The sequence below is a fragment of the Diabrotica undecimpunctata genome, chromosome 8 (assembly GCF_040954645.1).
Source record: "Diabrotica undecimpunctata isolate CICGRU chromosome 8, icDiaUnde3, whole genome shotgun sequence".
Taxonomy (NCBI): domain Eukaryota; kingdom Metazoa; phylum Arthropoda; class Insecta; order Coleoptera; family Chrysomelidae; genus Diabrotica; species Diabrotica undecimpunctata.
In genome coordinates, this window is record NC_092810.1 from 47,731,707 (window position 1) to 47,748,259 (window position 16,553).

Here is a 16,553-nt window from a genome sequence, read left to right on the forward strand (position 1 = left end):
ATACTTCTTACACCCTCGTCATATGTGAATATTCTAGAATTTGATTGACACACTCGTTTTTTACGTTTTTTTGGCGATTTCAACGTTCCACTCTGTTCTTTTTCTTTTTTGAAATTGTAAATGCTTCTTTCGCTAACACCAGTCATCAATGAAGTACGTCTTACAGCAGCACTTACATTAAGTTGTTCCGTATTTTGTAAAAGACACAACACATTTAACACTACGAGTTTAGCCCAACCGTTAAATAATTCACCGGATTTAAACTTATGGGACTCCATGCTCTCTGTTGAAACTCGGACTAAATTTTGAAGTGTAGTTTCGTTTTCCAAAAGCATAGGGAAATAGGGAAAGCTTGGAGTTTATCAAATAGGTACTAATTGTGACAAACAAGTTTATGGCCATATTTAGGTGATTATGTTAATGATGGTAATTTGTAGCAGAAGTTTTACAAAAGAAATGAAAACCTATTTATAGAAACAACATAACTGTATTTTTAATATCTTACATACAATAGAAAAAATCTAATTTCTATGAAAGAATTGGAAATTTGAATATTATATATAATATCTATAAATAATATCATTTCCAAGTTTCCAAATTCTTTCCTAGAAATTATGTAGGTTTTTTCTATTTTATGTAAAACATTAAAACTACAGTTGTTGTATGTTGTTCTTGTAAAGAGGTGTTCAAATGTTACTCTTATGAATATGATTCAATTGTATATCTTATGTTGACGTTTTATATGCAAAATTCATAGTTTTCGTTGTCAATAACTCATCAATGCCTTTTTATTCTACTGTATACGTATACATGATATAAAATATTTTACTCGTACTGTCGGCAGATGCATTTTATCCAAGCCGGTCCTGTGAGACAATGAGCAATCAACAGCTGGAGAAAACCGACAACCCTGCGCGTTTATTCTCCATAAGAAAAGCATTGCCGTATCTTACCCGTACTGCACTCTCAGTGTGACATTTTCTATAGTTATATCACTAATTATTTTATTTTTTCTTAATTTTTTTGTCCTTTTTTTATATCTTGCTGGAACTCTTAAGCACACCTAACTCATCGCAAAACGCATAGAAATAAGCGATTCTATGACTTCCTCAAGATTTTTTCGGTGGATCTATACTTACTTACACAAGATGGATTATGGAGAAGATATAAACTGAATAACATCGAAAGGTGTGTGTATGTTCATGACAAAATAAAGGGGCAGATATACACAGTAAACAAAATATAATGTCGAAACCTACAAACAATATTAATTTAAAAAAGATACACAATAAAATGTATTTTATTCATCTTCTTCAATAATAATAGGTTCTCCAAATCTTGAAATCTTTGATTTGGTTGTCTCTAATTCCATTTGAACCTTCTTTCGGATGTAAAAAATAGGACAATCCCTACTCGTACACAAAATCTCTTCATATAAAGAACCTTGACATCGTTGACATTCTGTAAAAAGAGAAGCAAATCTATTTTCCAACATTCTGTGATGACTTAACTCCTGTTGGTAAATAGTAGCTTCTTTAGGTTTGCAATAGGCACACACAGCCTCCTGTTCATAACCTTTTGTTAACACAGATTTGCAACCAATACAAACTTCTTTTTTCTGAGTAAAAGCAGACAAAGCACCAACTTTCGACGTTACCATAGTTTTGGATCTTGTATGTTCTCCCCTCAAAAGTATAGATTCAGCATTATCGCCCAATATTGGCTGAAATATCCTTACTAAAGGCTTGGACAATTGATTTTCTAAGTAGTACTTTGAATCGATTGGAATATTGTTTTCTAACACATAAATAGGATCTTCAGCCTTTTCGAATGCCTTTGCATTCTTTGTACCTGCAACTATAACATATGGAATACGATCACCTAATTTTGGAGCATTTCCTGGGTCTCTTTTGGTAATCTTCTTAGCCAATTCGACATGAGCTTGTTTAGCTGCATAATCAGATTTAGTTAATTCTTTCGTAATAACCAACTGTGAGATATCTACATTGTTTTGTAAAAGATCTGATATGACTTGTTTAGCATAATTTACAGCTCCATCTGGGTCTCTATTTATCAGCAATTTTTGAAGGCATGTACCGATAATGTCTGCTACTAATGTACAGTTATCTCGACGTACAGTTTCAATACCTTTACAATCCATTTTGTCATATTTAACTGTATTCGTCCAATAAAGTCCAGCATATCTAAAAGTTAAAGAAGAATTAAAATATATAAAGGTTATTGTTTAAACAGACATATACAAAGTGCATCAAAGTTTAATATATCTGCTAATATAGAATATATCAAAAAAAGTTACACTCATGGACAAAAATATCGACTATTTTGGAATTTTCCAATTTTTTTTTGTAGTCACTATTATTTCAAAATAATTTTAGATTACTGATAATACTCATATAGTAGGCTGATGTACTCAACTGGTTTGAAATATTTTTATGTTTATTTTGACGTTTATTCAGTGGTTAGTGTCATTCGTACATTTTGTCATAACAATCCTTCTTCATGTAAAGGAACAATCATACTAATTCGTTTATTTTTAATTTATTTTTAAGTTAAATTAAATATTGTTTTTATTTAACTAAGTTTAAAAACAAGTATCTCACCAATTCCGCACTGCGATGAAGTCTAAGTAGCACATATTGTAATTGTGTACGAGGAAGGATATGCACAAAAAGGTATTGCACGACGTCTCAGCAGAACTGAATCTATAGTTTCAAATACTCTAAAATGGTACCGCGAAACAGGAAATTTTGTACGAAGGTCTGGTCAAGGACGCCCAATGTGCACAACCGCAATTAATGACCGGTTTTTGGTTCTTAATTCTACACGAAATCGTTCATTGACAACAATGTACCTCAGAAATTTTTTTTTATTTATTTATTTATTGCTAATTTACAATCTACTTCAATACAGTAATAAGTAAATATGATGTATGTTCTTGGCTTGTGGCAGGTGTCGTCCATTGACGACTCTCTGGAATTTACCTAGCAGCTAGATCTTCTGGCCAAAGTCTTTTTAGACGTCTGTCAACCAGTGGGGGATTGAATAATTCGTCTATGAGATGGTTTGGATGGTCTGCGCTGCGATTCATGTATCTTCTGGAGTGGTCGGCAATCACATCATTGATGAAGGGGATGTTGAGGTCTGCATGAAGGGTTTGGTTTGACACATACCATGGGGCTTTAGCTAACATACGAATAGTTTTTGACTGGAATGTCTGTAGTATCTTGGTGTTGGATGGTTTGCTACAGCCCCACAGCTCAATTCCGTATGTCCACACTGGTTTGAGTATTGTTTTATAGATGGTCAGTTTGTTTTCTAATGAAAGTTGTGATCTTCTGTTGATTAGCCAGTTCATATTTTTAACTTTTAGGTCGAGGTGTCGTCGTTTGGCTGCAATATGTGATTTCCAAGTAAGTTTTTCATCTAGATGAAGACCCAGGTACTTTACTTCTGTTTTTATAGGTATAGGTGAATTATTTAGGTGTAGTTGTGGACATCTAATTCTTCGATTTGTGAAATTTACTTGACAAGACTTGTTTGTGTTGACATTTATTTTCCAGCATTTAAGCCAGTCTTCTAGTTCATTGAGATGATTTTGCAATTTGTTAAATGCTAATATTTCGTTGATGTCTGATGCTAGTATACCAGTGTCATCCGCAAATGTTGCCATTAGTGTATTTTCGCTAATACGAATATCAGCAGTGAAGATTTGATAAAGGAATGGGCCAAGTACACTGCCTTGAGGTACTCCGGATTTTATTTGGTGGTAGTTGGATAGAGCACCTTCGAATTTAACTTGGAAGTATCTGTCGGACAAGTATGATTTAAGGAGGAGGTAGATTTGGTCAGTTAGCTGAGCTTTTATTTTAAAGAGAAGACCCTCATGCCACACTCTATCAAATGCTTGCTGTATATCGAGGAATGCTGATAGACAGATTTGTTTCCCTTCTAGGCTCTCTTTTATTTTGTTGACTAATCTATGGCACTGTTGTATGGTTGAGTGATTTGACCGAAAACCAAACTGATGATCTGGGATAAGGTTTTCTATAGGTATTATTGTTTCTATTCTGTTAAGGATTAACCTTTCGAAGACTTTTGATAAAGTCGGAAGGAGACTTATTGGTCTGTACGAACTGGCTTCAGTTAGAGGTTTACCAGGTTTAGGTATCATTATAATTTGTGCATACTTCCATTGCACTGGAAAATAGCATAGTCTCAGGAGGCTATTAAAAATGATGGTTATTAAGACGACACCTTTTCTTGGGAGTTTTTTTAAGATTTCGCCAGTTATAAGGTCAAATCCTGGAGCTTTATGAGGGTTAAGCAGGTTGATTTCGTTACGGACTTCGTTTGGTGAGAAGTATTTTAGTGGTAATGATAGCTGACAGGGTGCATTAAGGAAGTCTCTAATTTTCCCGTCGTTAATATCGTTGGCCTGTGGGGTGGAGAAGACGGTTGATAGATGTTCTGCAAATCTGTTGGATTTTTCTATATCTGATCGAGCCCAGGTTCCATCATTTTTCCGAATTGGTGATTTCATTACTACCGGCCTTTTGAATTTCTTTGTGGCTTTCCAAAGAGAGTTGTCGTCAAGAGAAAGGTTTGTGACATATCTTTCAAAAGATTCGTTTTTGGCTGTTTGGATAGCGGAATGAAGTCTGTGTGTGAGCCTGTTTAGATTTGTTTTATCTATCGCGTTTCTTGTTCTTTGCCATTTGCGACGGGCTCTTCTTCTTTCTTCTACTAGTGTTCTAGTGTGGAGGGGTATACTATACCTTTCATCAATGGTTTTTTCCTTTTCAGGAGTAGCTTTCCAAGCGGCTTGTTGTATTTGTTCCGTTAGATATTTTACAGCTTCTTCAATATCGTTTTTGTGTTTGAGTCGAATGTCAAGAGATATTTTTTCATTGATTTCTTCATTGAATTGAACCCAATTCGTGTTACTGGAACATAGCCTTGGTGCAAGAGTTTTCCAAATTATATTGGTACTTAAAGTTATCAAGATGGGACTGTGGTCCGAATGTAGATCAAAACTGGGGGTGATGTCGCTGTGTATTTCAGGTATTCCCTTAGTTATAGCAAAGTCTAGCAGATCAGGAATTTTGTTGTTATCAGTGGGCCAGTATGTGGGGGTACCAGTTGTTAGGTATTTCAGGTTATTATCTTGTATGATCTTTAATAGATTTCTGCCTTTTGGAGATATCAGTCTTGCTCCCCAGGTTGTATGTTTTGCATTCCAGTCCCCTGCCACTAGGAAATGTGAACCAAGTTGATCAAAAAACTCTCTGTATTCCTCCAGATTGATGGTATGGCGTGGTGGGCTGTAGATAGAAGCTATTGTTAATGGGAAGGTGAGCGCTTGTACTTTTATGATACTACTCTGAATTTTGTTGGTGATATATGGAGCAAGTTCATAGTGCTTTATAGCTGTACGGATTATTACAACTGAACCAGCATGGGCTGTTCCATCTGGATGGTTTGCATAATAGACAGAGTAGTGTGGAATTTTTATAAAAGACCTCTCAGTTGTGTGACTCTCAGATATAAGTAGGATGTCTATTTTGTTTAATTTTAGAAATAGTATAATTTCTTGCACATGGTTTGTTAGACCATTTGCGTTCCACTCTGCTATTCTAAGTGAGTTAGCCATTACGACGTTCTATTTATCACAGTTGTAAGCATGCTTAGTATCATGCTGTTTTGGTTTATCAATTGTGCAAACATATTTTTAAATTCGTTGAGGAATTCTGTAAGTTTATTTGAAAGGTCTGAATTATTGTTGTCTTGTGAAGAAGTATTAGTTGCTGCAACTTGAGCATATGTTACATGTGATTGGCGTATGTGGTGAGCATTAGTGTTATTATTATTTAGGCTTGCAACTCTAGGAATGCTGCTTGTTATATTTTTGTTTTTCGAATTTACTAGGTCTTTATATATAGCACATCCTTTATAGTTTGCTGGATGATTGCCATTACATAAGGCACATGTTGCTGGTGTGTCGCGTGCTTTTTTGCAGGTTTTTGTATCATGTGATCCACCGCATTTAACACAGGCGAATGGCCTCAGACAGTAACTTTTTGAGTGCCCGTATTTTTGACACCTTGTGCATTGTACTATTGTATTTTTTATTCTAGGTGGTTCTACTGTTATTATGCAGTTTCGTAGGACTTGCAGGTTAAATATGTTTTTGTTGTTTTCATTTGGCTCTATATCGACAAAGAATAAGGGCAATGGTTCTTTGGTAACTCTATGTCTAACATTAATTATGTTGCGAACTTTAAAACCCTTATTATCTAATTCATGCGAGATATCTCCTGTGGGTGTTGAATGATGTAATCCTCTTATGACAACTCTATAGGCCCTCTCTTGTTTCGGTTGGTAAGTGTGATGTACAATGTTTTCTTTTCTAAGGTGCTGTATGAGTCTCCTGTAGGTGTCTGAGTTTGTAGGGTTAATTTTTACTGTATTATTTGAAATGGTTTTGGTGTAATAGGTTTCGGCCGCAGTTGCAGTTGAAAGGTTTGCTATCATAGCACTATAGTCAGTAACTCCATAAATATAGATTGGTGGCGGTGAGGGATCTTTTTTGGTTATATTTGTGTTTGGTGTATTTGATAAATTGTCTATTTGTTCATCTAGATTTTCTTTTGAGAGGGAATCAAATCTGTTTTGTGTTTGGATTTGCTTGGGAATTTCTGAAGTTTTTTGTCTTTTCACCCTTTTTCTCTTATTGCCAACTTCTTGCCAAGGATGTTTATTTTCGTTTTCTGTTTCGTTAGGTTCTACGTCGCTATCGCTATCCGTGTAGTTATTGATGTTTTGTGATGATGAGAGTGAGCATTGAGGGTTTGTGGATCCTCAGAAATGAGCTATTAAATGTTAAACAAGTTAATGTGAGTTCATAAACAGTTAGACGAAGATGAAAAGAAGCAAACTTAAAGCCCTGACGCCCCGATAAAGCTCCACGTCTTCTCCAAAATCATAAAGCTCGTCGTTTGGAATTTGCAATAACACATATTCAATGGAATATCGACAACTGGAAAAACGTTCTTTTCACTGATGAGACCAGAATCCTATTATGGAAGCCAGATGGTCAAAACTACGTCTACAGAAGAGTGGGAGAACGATTCGCCAGCTGCAGTCTCGCCTAGACCGTTAGTTTTGGAGTTGATGGCATAATTCTTTGGGAAAGTATTAGTTGGGATGTACGTACCGCACTTGTGGAAGTGATTGGACGGATGGCTGGTGATTCTTACGTTTAAAACATCCTGCAAGATCATGTTTTGTCATATGTTGGTTACATAGGATACGAAAGATTCATGTTAATGCATGATAATGTTCGACCAAATGCCGCTGTCATAGTGAGTAATTATCTTGATGAGGTCCAAATTGGAATATTGGATTGGTCACCGTCAAGCCCGGATTTAAATCCAATAGAGCACATGTGGGATCATCTAAAACGCAGCATACGACAAAGAAATCCCGTTCCAAATACGATACAGCAGCTTCGGCTTGCTGCACAGGATGAATGGAATGCAATTTCCCAAGGATATGTCCAAAATTTACTTGCAAGCATGCTGGGAAAGATACAAGCAGCAATAAGAGCTAGAATGGGAAATACTCGTTATTGATCATGCACTTCTTTCAGTTTAAATCAGTTATTTAAGCAATTTAAATTATCATTTAAGTTTAGAGTAAAATAACCTTATTTACCTAATATTACACATTTATTTTTTTCACAATTTCCTCGCCAATAAATCTTAAAATTGTTCATTAAACATTATTAAAATAAACTCTATTTTACAATAAACGACTTGCTTGACCAGAAATTATTTTGTAAAAACAAAAATTTGAAAATTTCAAAATATTCGATATTTTTGTCCATGAGTGTATTTACAAAAAACAAAAAGAGAAATCAAACGATTTCTACCTAGCGAAACCGAATTCAATTCTAATACCGTCATTATGTTATTTACAAAAATTATAGTAACCTCAAAAGAAACACACATTTTCTCATTTTTTTTTTAAGGCACACTGAATATTTTTTAAAAAGTGAAAGTACACTAATAATATAATATAATAAGTATAACTAACTGAACCGGCAAACTTCGTTCCGCTTTAGAATTAAATAATGTGTCAAAGTTTAATAAGATCCTCTTTTGAGTATGTTAAGTAACAGAAATCTTTGGACAATGAAACGAATCCAGTCGAGGTGTCAATAGCGACTTTACTATTTCCAATATCTAACAACTGCTTCGACAACACAATTGCACTTTTATCTTGTTGCAAAAACACTCGCATGTTAGTTGTCAATTGGGGCGTCTTGCTGCCAAAACTTGGATGATGTTAGGCATGCATTTAATTCGTCCGCAGCAACAGTAGTGAGCTTACTGCTGGCCCAGATGGAGTGCCTAATTTTTTATTCAAAAAATGTGTCTGTACCCTTGTAATGCCGTTTGTTATATTGTTTAATAGTTCTCTGAAAACCTTTATGTTTTCTTCTTCATAGAAAGAAAGTTATATTGTTCCTATATTTAAGAAATGGTTAGAAAGGCAACATTGAAAATTATCGTAGCATTTGTATACAATCTGCAATTCCTAAGCTCTTTGACTGTCTTATAGCAAAGCAACTTTCTTGGCTCTTTAAAGGCTTAATATCTCAATCACAACATAGCAAAAGATCCACTACAACAAACTTGGTTTGATATCAATCTGATATACTATCTTAAATGGAAGACCGTAAACAGGTAGATGCAATACACACAGATTTTCCAAAGTATTTGATCATGTAGATCACCAAATACTTTTGGGCAAATTAATTATTGTAGACTTTAATGTCAGGTTTGTTGAATGGATTAAAAACCCTACATTTGATACGGTTTTTTAGGGAATTTTAGGTCAAAAAGTCAGATAGGTTGTCATGTGTCTGACAGTATCTCAGTAACATCTAGAATTCCTCAAGGTGACCATACTTCTCCACTTCTTTTTAATATCTTCGTTACCAACATCACTTCCTAAATAGCAAATGTCTAATGTTGGCAGATGATTTGAAATTTTGAAAGTTATAGATAGCCTAAAAGACCAAGCCTTTTGCAAGATGACTTAGACTGACTACAAAATTGGTGCAATCAGAACAAACTCCACTTAAATGTTAAAAAATGTTTTATTATAAGTTTTTCTCATAAAGTCAATAGAATCGAAACAAGCTATACTATTAATAATCAGCCACTGAATTATGTTTCTTCTATTCAGATTTTTAATCTTACTTTCTGTGGCCACATAAACACTATTTCAATAAAGGCATCTAAACTTCTCAGTTTTGTTACTAGGAATTGCAAGTATTTTTCCATTGATTCAACAGGATTAGTGTATTGTTGCTTAGTTAGAATTATTTTGGAATACTGTTCGGTTATTTGGTCACCCTATTTTCAGAACAATATTGAACAACAACTATCTTTTTTAACCTCACTCAAGAACTGTCGTGATATGTCAGGTGCTATTCGTGAGGAACCGCAAAGTAGGTGACGCATGGTGGTAGATTTCAAAAGCATCCACTTCGGGAAAACCTTGAAATTGTCATTAATTTGTATACATATTAGTGACTGGTTTATATTGTAATTAACAATGACTTCGACTTCAAAAACTATTGCAGTTTTCCTCAATGTTCATCCTATTATAATTCACAAAAAACATTCCATACATAAGCTTCCGCTGGACGAGAATATGAGAAAAGTAGCAATGCATTTTGCGAATTGGCAGACCTATAACCAAGTACATGACTGTGCAGTTTACATTTTACTGAGAACGATTACTTTCCAAGTAAGTGTTGATTAAAATATTATTTATAGTTTAATATATTTATATCTAATTTACTTTATAGTAACACCTGAAACTAAATTGGGAAGAGTGAAAAATGTTGTTCCGTCAGCTAAATTGTCCCAAAGGTCTCATGAAGTAGAAAAGTAAGGCGTAATTTACAAAATATAACGTGGCCAGCTCCAAAAACTGTCTCACTTTCAACTAAAGATCTTTGCCGACCTTCCAACCACAAAAATAATTGAGATAATGTAAATTTTACTTTCCGCATTTCACACATACTGTAAAAAAACAAACATTTAATTTTATTTTTATTTATGTTTGGGAGTCAATTACCGTATGTATAAACTCGAATCACAAACAAATAAACTTTGAAGAATGTACTCCAACTTTTACTTTGGCAAAACACACGTGTAAATGATTCATATTAAACGTTTTATAGCTTCGAGATCAAATGACAAAATGATTTGTTTTCCCGAAGTGATCGTCCATCTTTGAAATGGGATTTAATGATTGCCCAAACCTGTTAAGCCAAATTAACTAATGTTCCCCATCAAGCTCTATGTTACCACAATGTTTTCAATATTCCTTTCCACAGAACAACCTATGGTATTCACCTATTGGATAGATACATTGGGCTATTAAATAATCTCAATTTTGATATTTTCAATCTTGGTTAAAAAGATCTCTTGCTTTGTGATATGTATATTGGTATTGTTGAATTTTGTTCTTGTTATATTTTGTTTGGTTTTTTTAGTACATAAGATTTTTAGTCTCATTTTTTTTAACTTTTTGATATTGATTTTATATTATAAGTAATTTCAAGCTTTAAATCCCACCTGTGATATTGCATATTGTAATTTAAACTATTAATGGGGTATCCCATGTATCCCGTGTATTAAATAAATAAAATGCGAAAGAACTTTCAACAAAGATGACACAATGTTCATGGCGATGAACAGACTAAGTGGTTATTGGTGGACAAACACAGGTTGCTGACAAGATCGCTGTTACCACCTGGAAAATCCAAACAAGGGACAGAGTAAAATGGCATAGAAAGCTTGAGAAGGTCAAGGTGCCAAGGGCTGTAGCACCATGATGATGATGTTACTTCACCTTGACTTTTCTTGAGTGTTTTTTTTTTCTACAAGGTGACCATTATTTAGGCCAAACTGTTACATGAAACATGGGTGCCCTACTCTACATGTGAAACAAAACAACAATCCACAGAATGACAACATTAAACATCACCCAAGAAACTAAAGTTTAAGCAGAAAATTTTTCAATCTGGAAAATCATGTATACCATGTTACTTGTGCGTTTTTCTCCCGTGATTACAATATATTCCAAAACATAATGTAAGATTAAAAAACTGCACAGTTTAATATTAAAACAAATTGTGTGGCATGACGAGTAAGGGATTGTTTTCCTGTATGACAATACCTGTTCATATGAAGTCAAACAAACTCAAGACCTGATTGCATGATTTGGATGGGTGCAATTTGATCATTCTCAATACAGCACTGACTACAATTCAGTCAGTACCATTTATTCCTGCAACTTGGAGTTGATAACTAAAAAGCAGCTATATTGCAGTAGCTGTTAAATCAGGCCGAATACAAAATACAAAAGCATGCTGTTCAATATAATAAATACTAATATTGGTGGAAATTAGATGAAAAATTAAACAGTGTGACCTCAAGATAAATTCCTAAGTAAATTTGTATTTGTAAAAATTTCTGTAAATGTTTAAATACTTTTATAAAGGCATTTGCTATCAAGACCTTATTAAATATATTCAGGAAATTTAAAAAATAATGGTTTTTAAATTTTAGTTATAATTTATTTACTTACCTTTTTTTGTTGATGAGTAGATATGGGAAGTAAACCTTTTCAAATTCAAGTTTAATAGGTGATATAAATTTCTTGCTCACCAACTCTGCAGCTTCCTGGCCCAATTCCATACTTTTCTCTAAAGTGTTAGCTTTAAAGTTAACCATTACTGAATCAGTATCCCCATAAATTACTTTAGCATCAGAGTCATACCCATTTTCAACCCTATAATGTTGCTCAACCTCCTGTTTTGTTTGTTCTATCATAGTTCTACCATAAGCTGTTACACTACCTGAAATTTCTAAGCAGGGTAGTTTGCCTACTTGTGCACCAGTAAATCCATATACTGAGTTTGCTGAAATTTTATAAGCCAATTGCCTTCCATTTAACACAGTTCTTACTACAGGATCCTTCTCATCTTTGAGAAGAGCTTTGGTTTTCTTTCTTGCAGCTAATAAGTGTTGTAAAATGTGAGGTAATAATCCAGGTCTCACTGAGGATTTCACAAACATACAATTTGCAGGAGTGGATGTCACTTGATCATCTGTTAAGCCAAGCTTTTCTTTCATTGGTTTCCTAAGCAAGGAAGTATAACATAGGTTATGAGCTATCATAATACTGGGATATAGGGAACTGAAATCGAGTGTTGCAATTGGTTCAGTATAATAGCCCCTGATAGGTTCTATAACAGTTGCTCCTTCATATTGATCTTGTCCTGGAGCTCCTTGATGTGTGGGCATGAAATATCCTGCTTGTCTGGAATGTCTTAACAGTTGAGCCACTACTTTTACTTGTTCTCCTTTTGTTAACAAACTTGTTATAGGAACTCCTGTTACTCTTGCCATTTCTATATCATTGGTAAAACTTAATATTGTGTTTAACAACCTCCAGGGAAGTTCTGCATCTTTCAAGCAATATACTGCTAATCTCCTTCGAGTTTGTTCATCACCATTTTGAAGATCTGTAATTATACTGTAATGCACATCTTCTTTTTGTTCTCCTAAAATTTCTTGACAAACACTATTTAATGTGTAAGATCTTAATTTAAAATCTCTTTTTACCACCACAAGCATGTCATATGGTACTCGTCCTTCAAAGTTTATTGATTTGTAAGTTCTTTTGCCTATTTTGGTTTGTGTAACTGTTTCCTTAATCACAGATTGTACATCTAGAAGACGACCCAAGTAGTTAAATCCTTTCAATTTCAGATGCTTTGCTCTATCTATAAGATATGGAAAGTCGAAGTTGTTAATATTATAACCAGTAAATACATCAGGATCTAATGCCCTTACAAAGTTTGCCCATTCTTGCAACATTTCTTCTTCAGTATCAAAACTGTAGACATCAGCATGACCAATAGCAGCACAAGATTTTAATGTAAATATGTTTCTATAAATAACTTCCTTTTCTCCATGATAACCCACTGTATTGGCTATTTGTATGATAGGATCTACATTAGGTTCAGGGAAAATACCTTTTCTACCAGCACATTCGATATCCAAACTATGTACTCTGAATTTGGCCACAGAAGACCATTCCCCTTCTGGTGCATGAACAATAAAATCGTTCCAAGACACGTCCACTTCTACTTGGCATCTTGATACTTTTTTAAAGTCCGGAATAGGCCTTTCAAACCACTTCCCTACTGGCAGTTCTATCCAACAGCAACCTAAAATATTTGTGTCTACCATAAATCTAGTTTCATAATCAACATTGGATTCAAAAGCATGAAAGGCATGTGTAGCTAAAGGTTGATAGACAGCGGTTGTGGTAATTAGTCTTTTTGCTGCTGCTACCATTCTTGGAAGAGCTACAGTAATTTTTGCAAAAGTTTTATCTTCATATCCTGTAAATTCTACTAAGGATTTTCCTTGGACCAGTTCTATCATTAAAACTGCTTCAGAGGTATGTCCTGAAAATAATAAAGCATAATAAATGAATTTATTTTCAAAACACACTAACCAAAAACAAATTAAATCTTCATAATACACCATGTAGTTAAAAAGCTATAAAATGTTTATTTGTGTACATAATTTTAAAAGTAACTTGTACAAACCTTTTGCAGTGGTTGAATCAGCTAGAACAGCATCATTCAACTTATTCTTAAATGCATGTAATTCACTGGGTGAAAAATTGTCAGGCATGTTAACATAAAAGTATGGAGAGAATCCATGGACATGACAACAAACACTATTTCCATTTTTAGTAACTCCAAATAAGCGAATAATAGGTACTGTACCAGTTTGAGGACCGGGCATACCAGGGTATACCTGACCCAGATAAAAATCCAGCTCCAATTCTTGAAATATTAATCTATCATTTTTACTGTTTAAAGCAGACAATGGAGGTCTTAAAAAACTGTCAGTTCTAAAAAATAGAAAATACTGTACAAGGAATGTTCAAAAACATGTAAAGGGGAAAAAATAAGAAAATATATAAATATGTTAGGTAAATATATAAAATAATATAAATATGGTCAGACTAATCATTGTCCCAAAATTCTATACAAGAATAGAAATAATTAAGAGTCTCATGAGATTGTAGACTCAGATTACCAGTGTTTTGCTGTACAAATTGAGAATAGTACTTTAAGAAGTTATTATAAAAATAAAATTTGCCCTATAAACATTCAAGATTAGAACAGATTGGGTAGTATAATAATTAAGAGTATAGAAAATAATAATATATATTCCAATTTATGATTTTATTATTACATACCTTAATTTTTTAGATGCCTTTTGTGGTGAACTATCTTTTCTTTTATTCATTTTGTACGCTCCTTTTTCTGTTTTCGTTCTCTTTATTTCTGTTTATGTATTTAGAATATAGGCGGCAAAATAGACAAATTAAAAAGACAACGACAATCTAACCTCTTTTACTACCGGCTAAACATGATGGTTTTAAAAGAAGAAAATATTTAATTAAATTTGTATGTAAAAAGTTAATGGCAAATCGAACTTTCCAAACTATTTATTTACATTTTAAGAATATGGAAAGAAATTTATGCTATGTTATATTAATTTTTTTTTAAATAAACTAAAAAAACATATTTATTTAAAAAATTAGTTGTTTAGTTTTATAGTTAAAGACTATTTCGGTCTTTTACCTTTTACCTACTTAGCTAACTAGTGAGGAAAAATAATTAGGTTTGTTCCAGCTAAATCTTGAACTGATTCAGGATCGTACTGAGCGTGCGCTTTACATAAAACGCGTTCCAGCAACGAGAAGTTCAGGATTATAAGTTCGAGAGGATTATTGGTTCAGTGTTCTAGCCCAAAGAACTTTTAATTCCGAACCAATCTAGAATCGTAAATTCGATCCTCAATTTTAAACTGGATTTTCAGTTCGCACATGCGTAAATCTTGATGAACGAATGTCGAACGTCATTGTTTGTTATCATTTACATTTATCATTTTGTTGTTGTTATTATATTTCTGTCAGTACTTAGTACTTACAGTATTTGGTATTTATTATTAGTCAGTATTATTCGTGTGTCGTATTATTATTAGTGTGTCAGCTTTTTCTGTATTGTGGAAATATATAGTGTTTATCTAATTTGATTTATTGAAAATGGAAGATTTCGATTCAGACATGGACAGTTTAAGTAGTGACGAAGAATTATTATTGTTATTAGAAAATCATCAAGAAGCAGTCGTTAGAAACAAAAATTATATTGAAGTAATTGTTCCACAATACAGTGATGAAATGTTTGTGGAACATTTTCGAGTGTCAAGAAATGTATATCATCAGTTAGAAGAGAAATTTACAGAAAGCCCATATTTTAATGCTGAGGCAAGTGGTGGCAATGGCAAGTTAACAGCCAGTTATTTCGTATTAGTATTTCTTTGGTTTTGTGGACATCAGACTGCTTCCTTTAGGGATGTGTCAGATAGATTTGATATTTCTTTAAGTTCTCTCCACAGAATAATTGGGAAAATGACTGATTTTTTAAGTGAGATGGCATCCAATGTCATAAAGTGGCCAAATCTAACAGAAAAGCAGGAGATTGAATTATATTTCCGTGTTAGAGGATTTCCAGGGGTAATTGGTGCCATAGATGGAACTCACATAAAAATTGATAAGCCTACTGAAGATCCAGATTCCTACTTAAACAGAAAGCATTTTTTTTCTATTCAAGTAAGTTGGTGAACTGTACAATGATCAAGTATTGATCAACTCTATACCTCATAGTTACAAATGTCATATAATGTATTTTTGTAGATGCAAGTTGTATGTGACCACCAAAAGAAAATACGAGATATTTTTATTGGATACCCAGGATCAGTGCATGATAGCAGAGTATATAGAATGTCTCCACTTTCTGACGAGTTAGCTGAGAAATGTGGAAATGATTATTTTATTTTAGGAGATAGTGGATACCCTTGTACTAGTCATCTACTAACTCCTTATAGAAATAGGGGTCAGTTGAATCAAATCCAGACAAATTACAACAGGTTATTAGCTGCAAATAGATATATAATTGAACATTGTTTTGGGTTACTAAAACAAAAATTTCGACAGTTATACCACCTAAAATTACGTGATGTTAATCAAATTTGTCATTTCATTCGTGCTTGTTGTGTTTTACACAACTTAGCCATAAATGATGTGCTTGACATTGAAGAGATTGAAGACGATGTACTGGATAATGATGACCATCCAAATAATAGAGTAGATGATGACAGGGATGGTATGGACAGAAGAAACCACATAGCACAAATGTTAATGTAAAAAGCACACTATAAAAATAATAAATAAGTAAATATAAAAAGTAGTTTTCAATAAATTTAATCAATTTATTTGTCTATGAAAGAATTTTAATAAACATTATCCAATATTTTTATCATTATGTGTTTATAATTATATGTAGATCCTAGCTTTCC

The 16,553-nt window shown here is 33.5% G+C and overlaps 1 protein-coding gene across 1 annotated transcript; it reads right to left on the reverse strand.

Annotated features, from left to right (window-relative positions):
• Window positions 1-1,227: 1,227 nt before the first annotated feature.
• PolD1 (DNA polymerase delta 1, catalytic subunit) lies at window positions 1,228-14,579 on the reverse strand. Its single transcript, XM_072540208.1, has 4 exons — window positions 14,389-14,579; window positions 13,727-14,037; window positions 11,692-13,582; window positions 1,228-2,204 (listed from the first exon to the last, which is right to left on the reverse strand). Exons 1-4 carry the CDS (start codon window positions 14,436-14,438, stop codon window positions 1,301-1,303), a joined length of 3,156 nt encoding a protein of 1,051 aa, XP_072396309.1. The 5' UTR covers window positions 14,439-14,579; the 3' UTR covers window positions 1,228-1,300.
• Window positions 14,580-16,553: the final 1,974 nt, after the last annotated feature.

Coding starts and splice junctions, on each gene's coding strand:
- PolD1 (XM_072540208.1), bottom strand. CDS start 14,438: ATGAATAAAAGAAAAGATAGTTCACCACAAAAGGCATCTAAAAAATTA. Junction 14,038..14,388: donor AAGGCATCTAAAAAATTAAG/GTATGTAATAAT, acceptor TCTATTTTTTAG/AACTGACAGTTTTTTAAGAC. Junction 13,583..13,726: donor TGATTCAACCACTGCAAAAG/GTTTGTACAAGT, acceptor TATTATTTTCAG/GACATACCTCTGAAGCAGTT.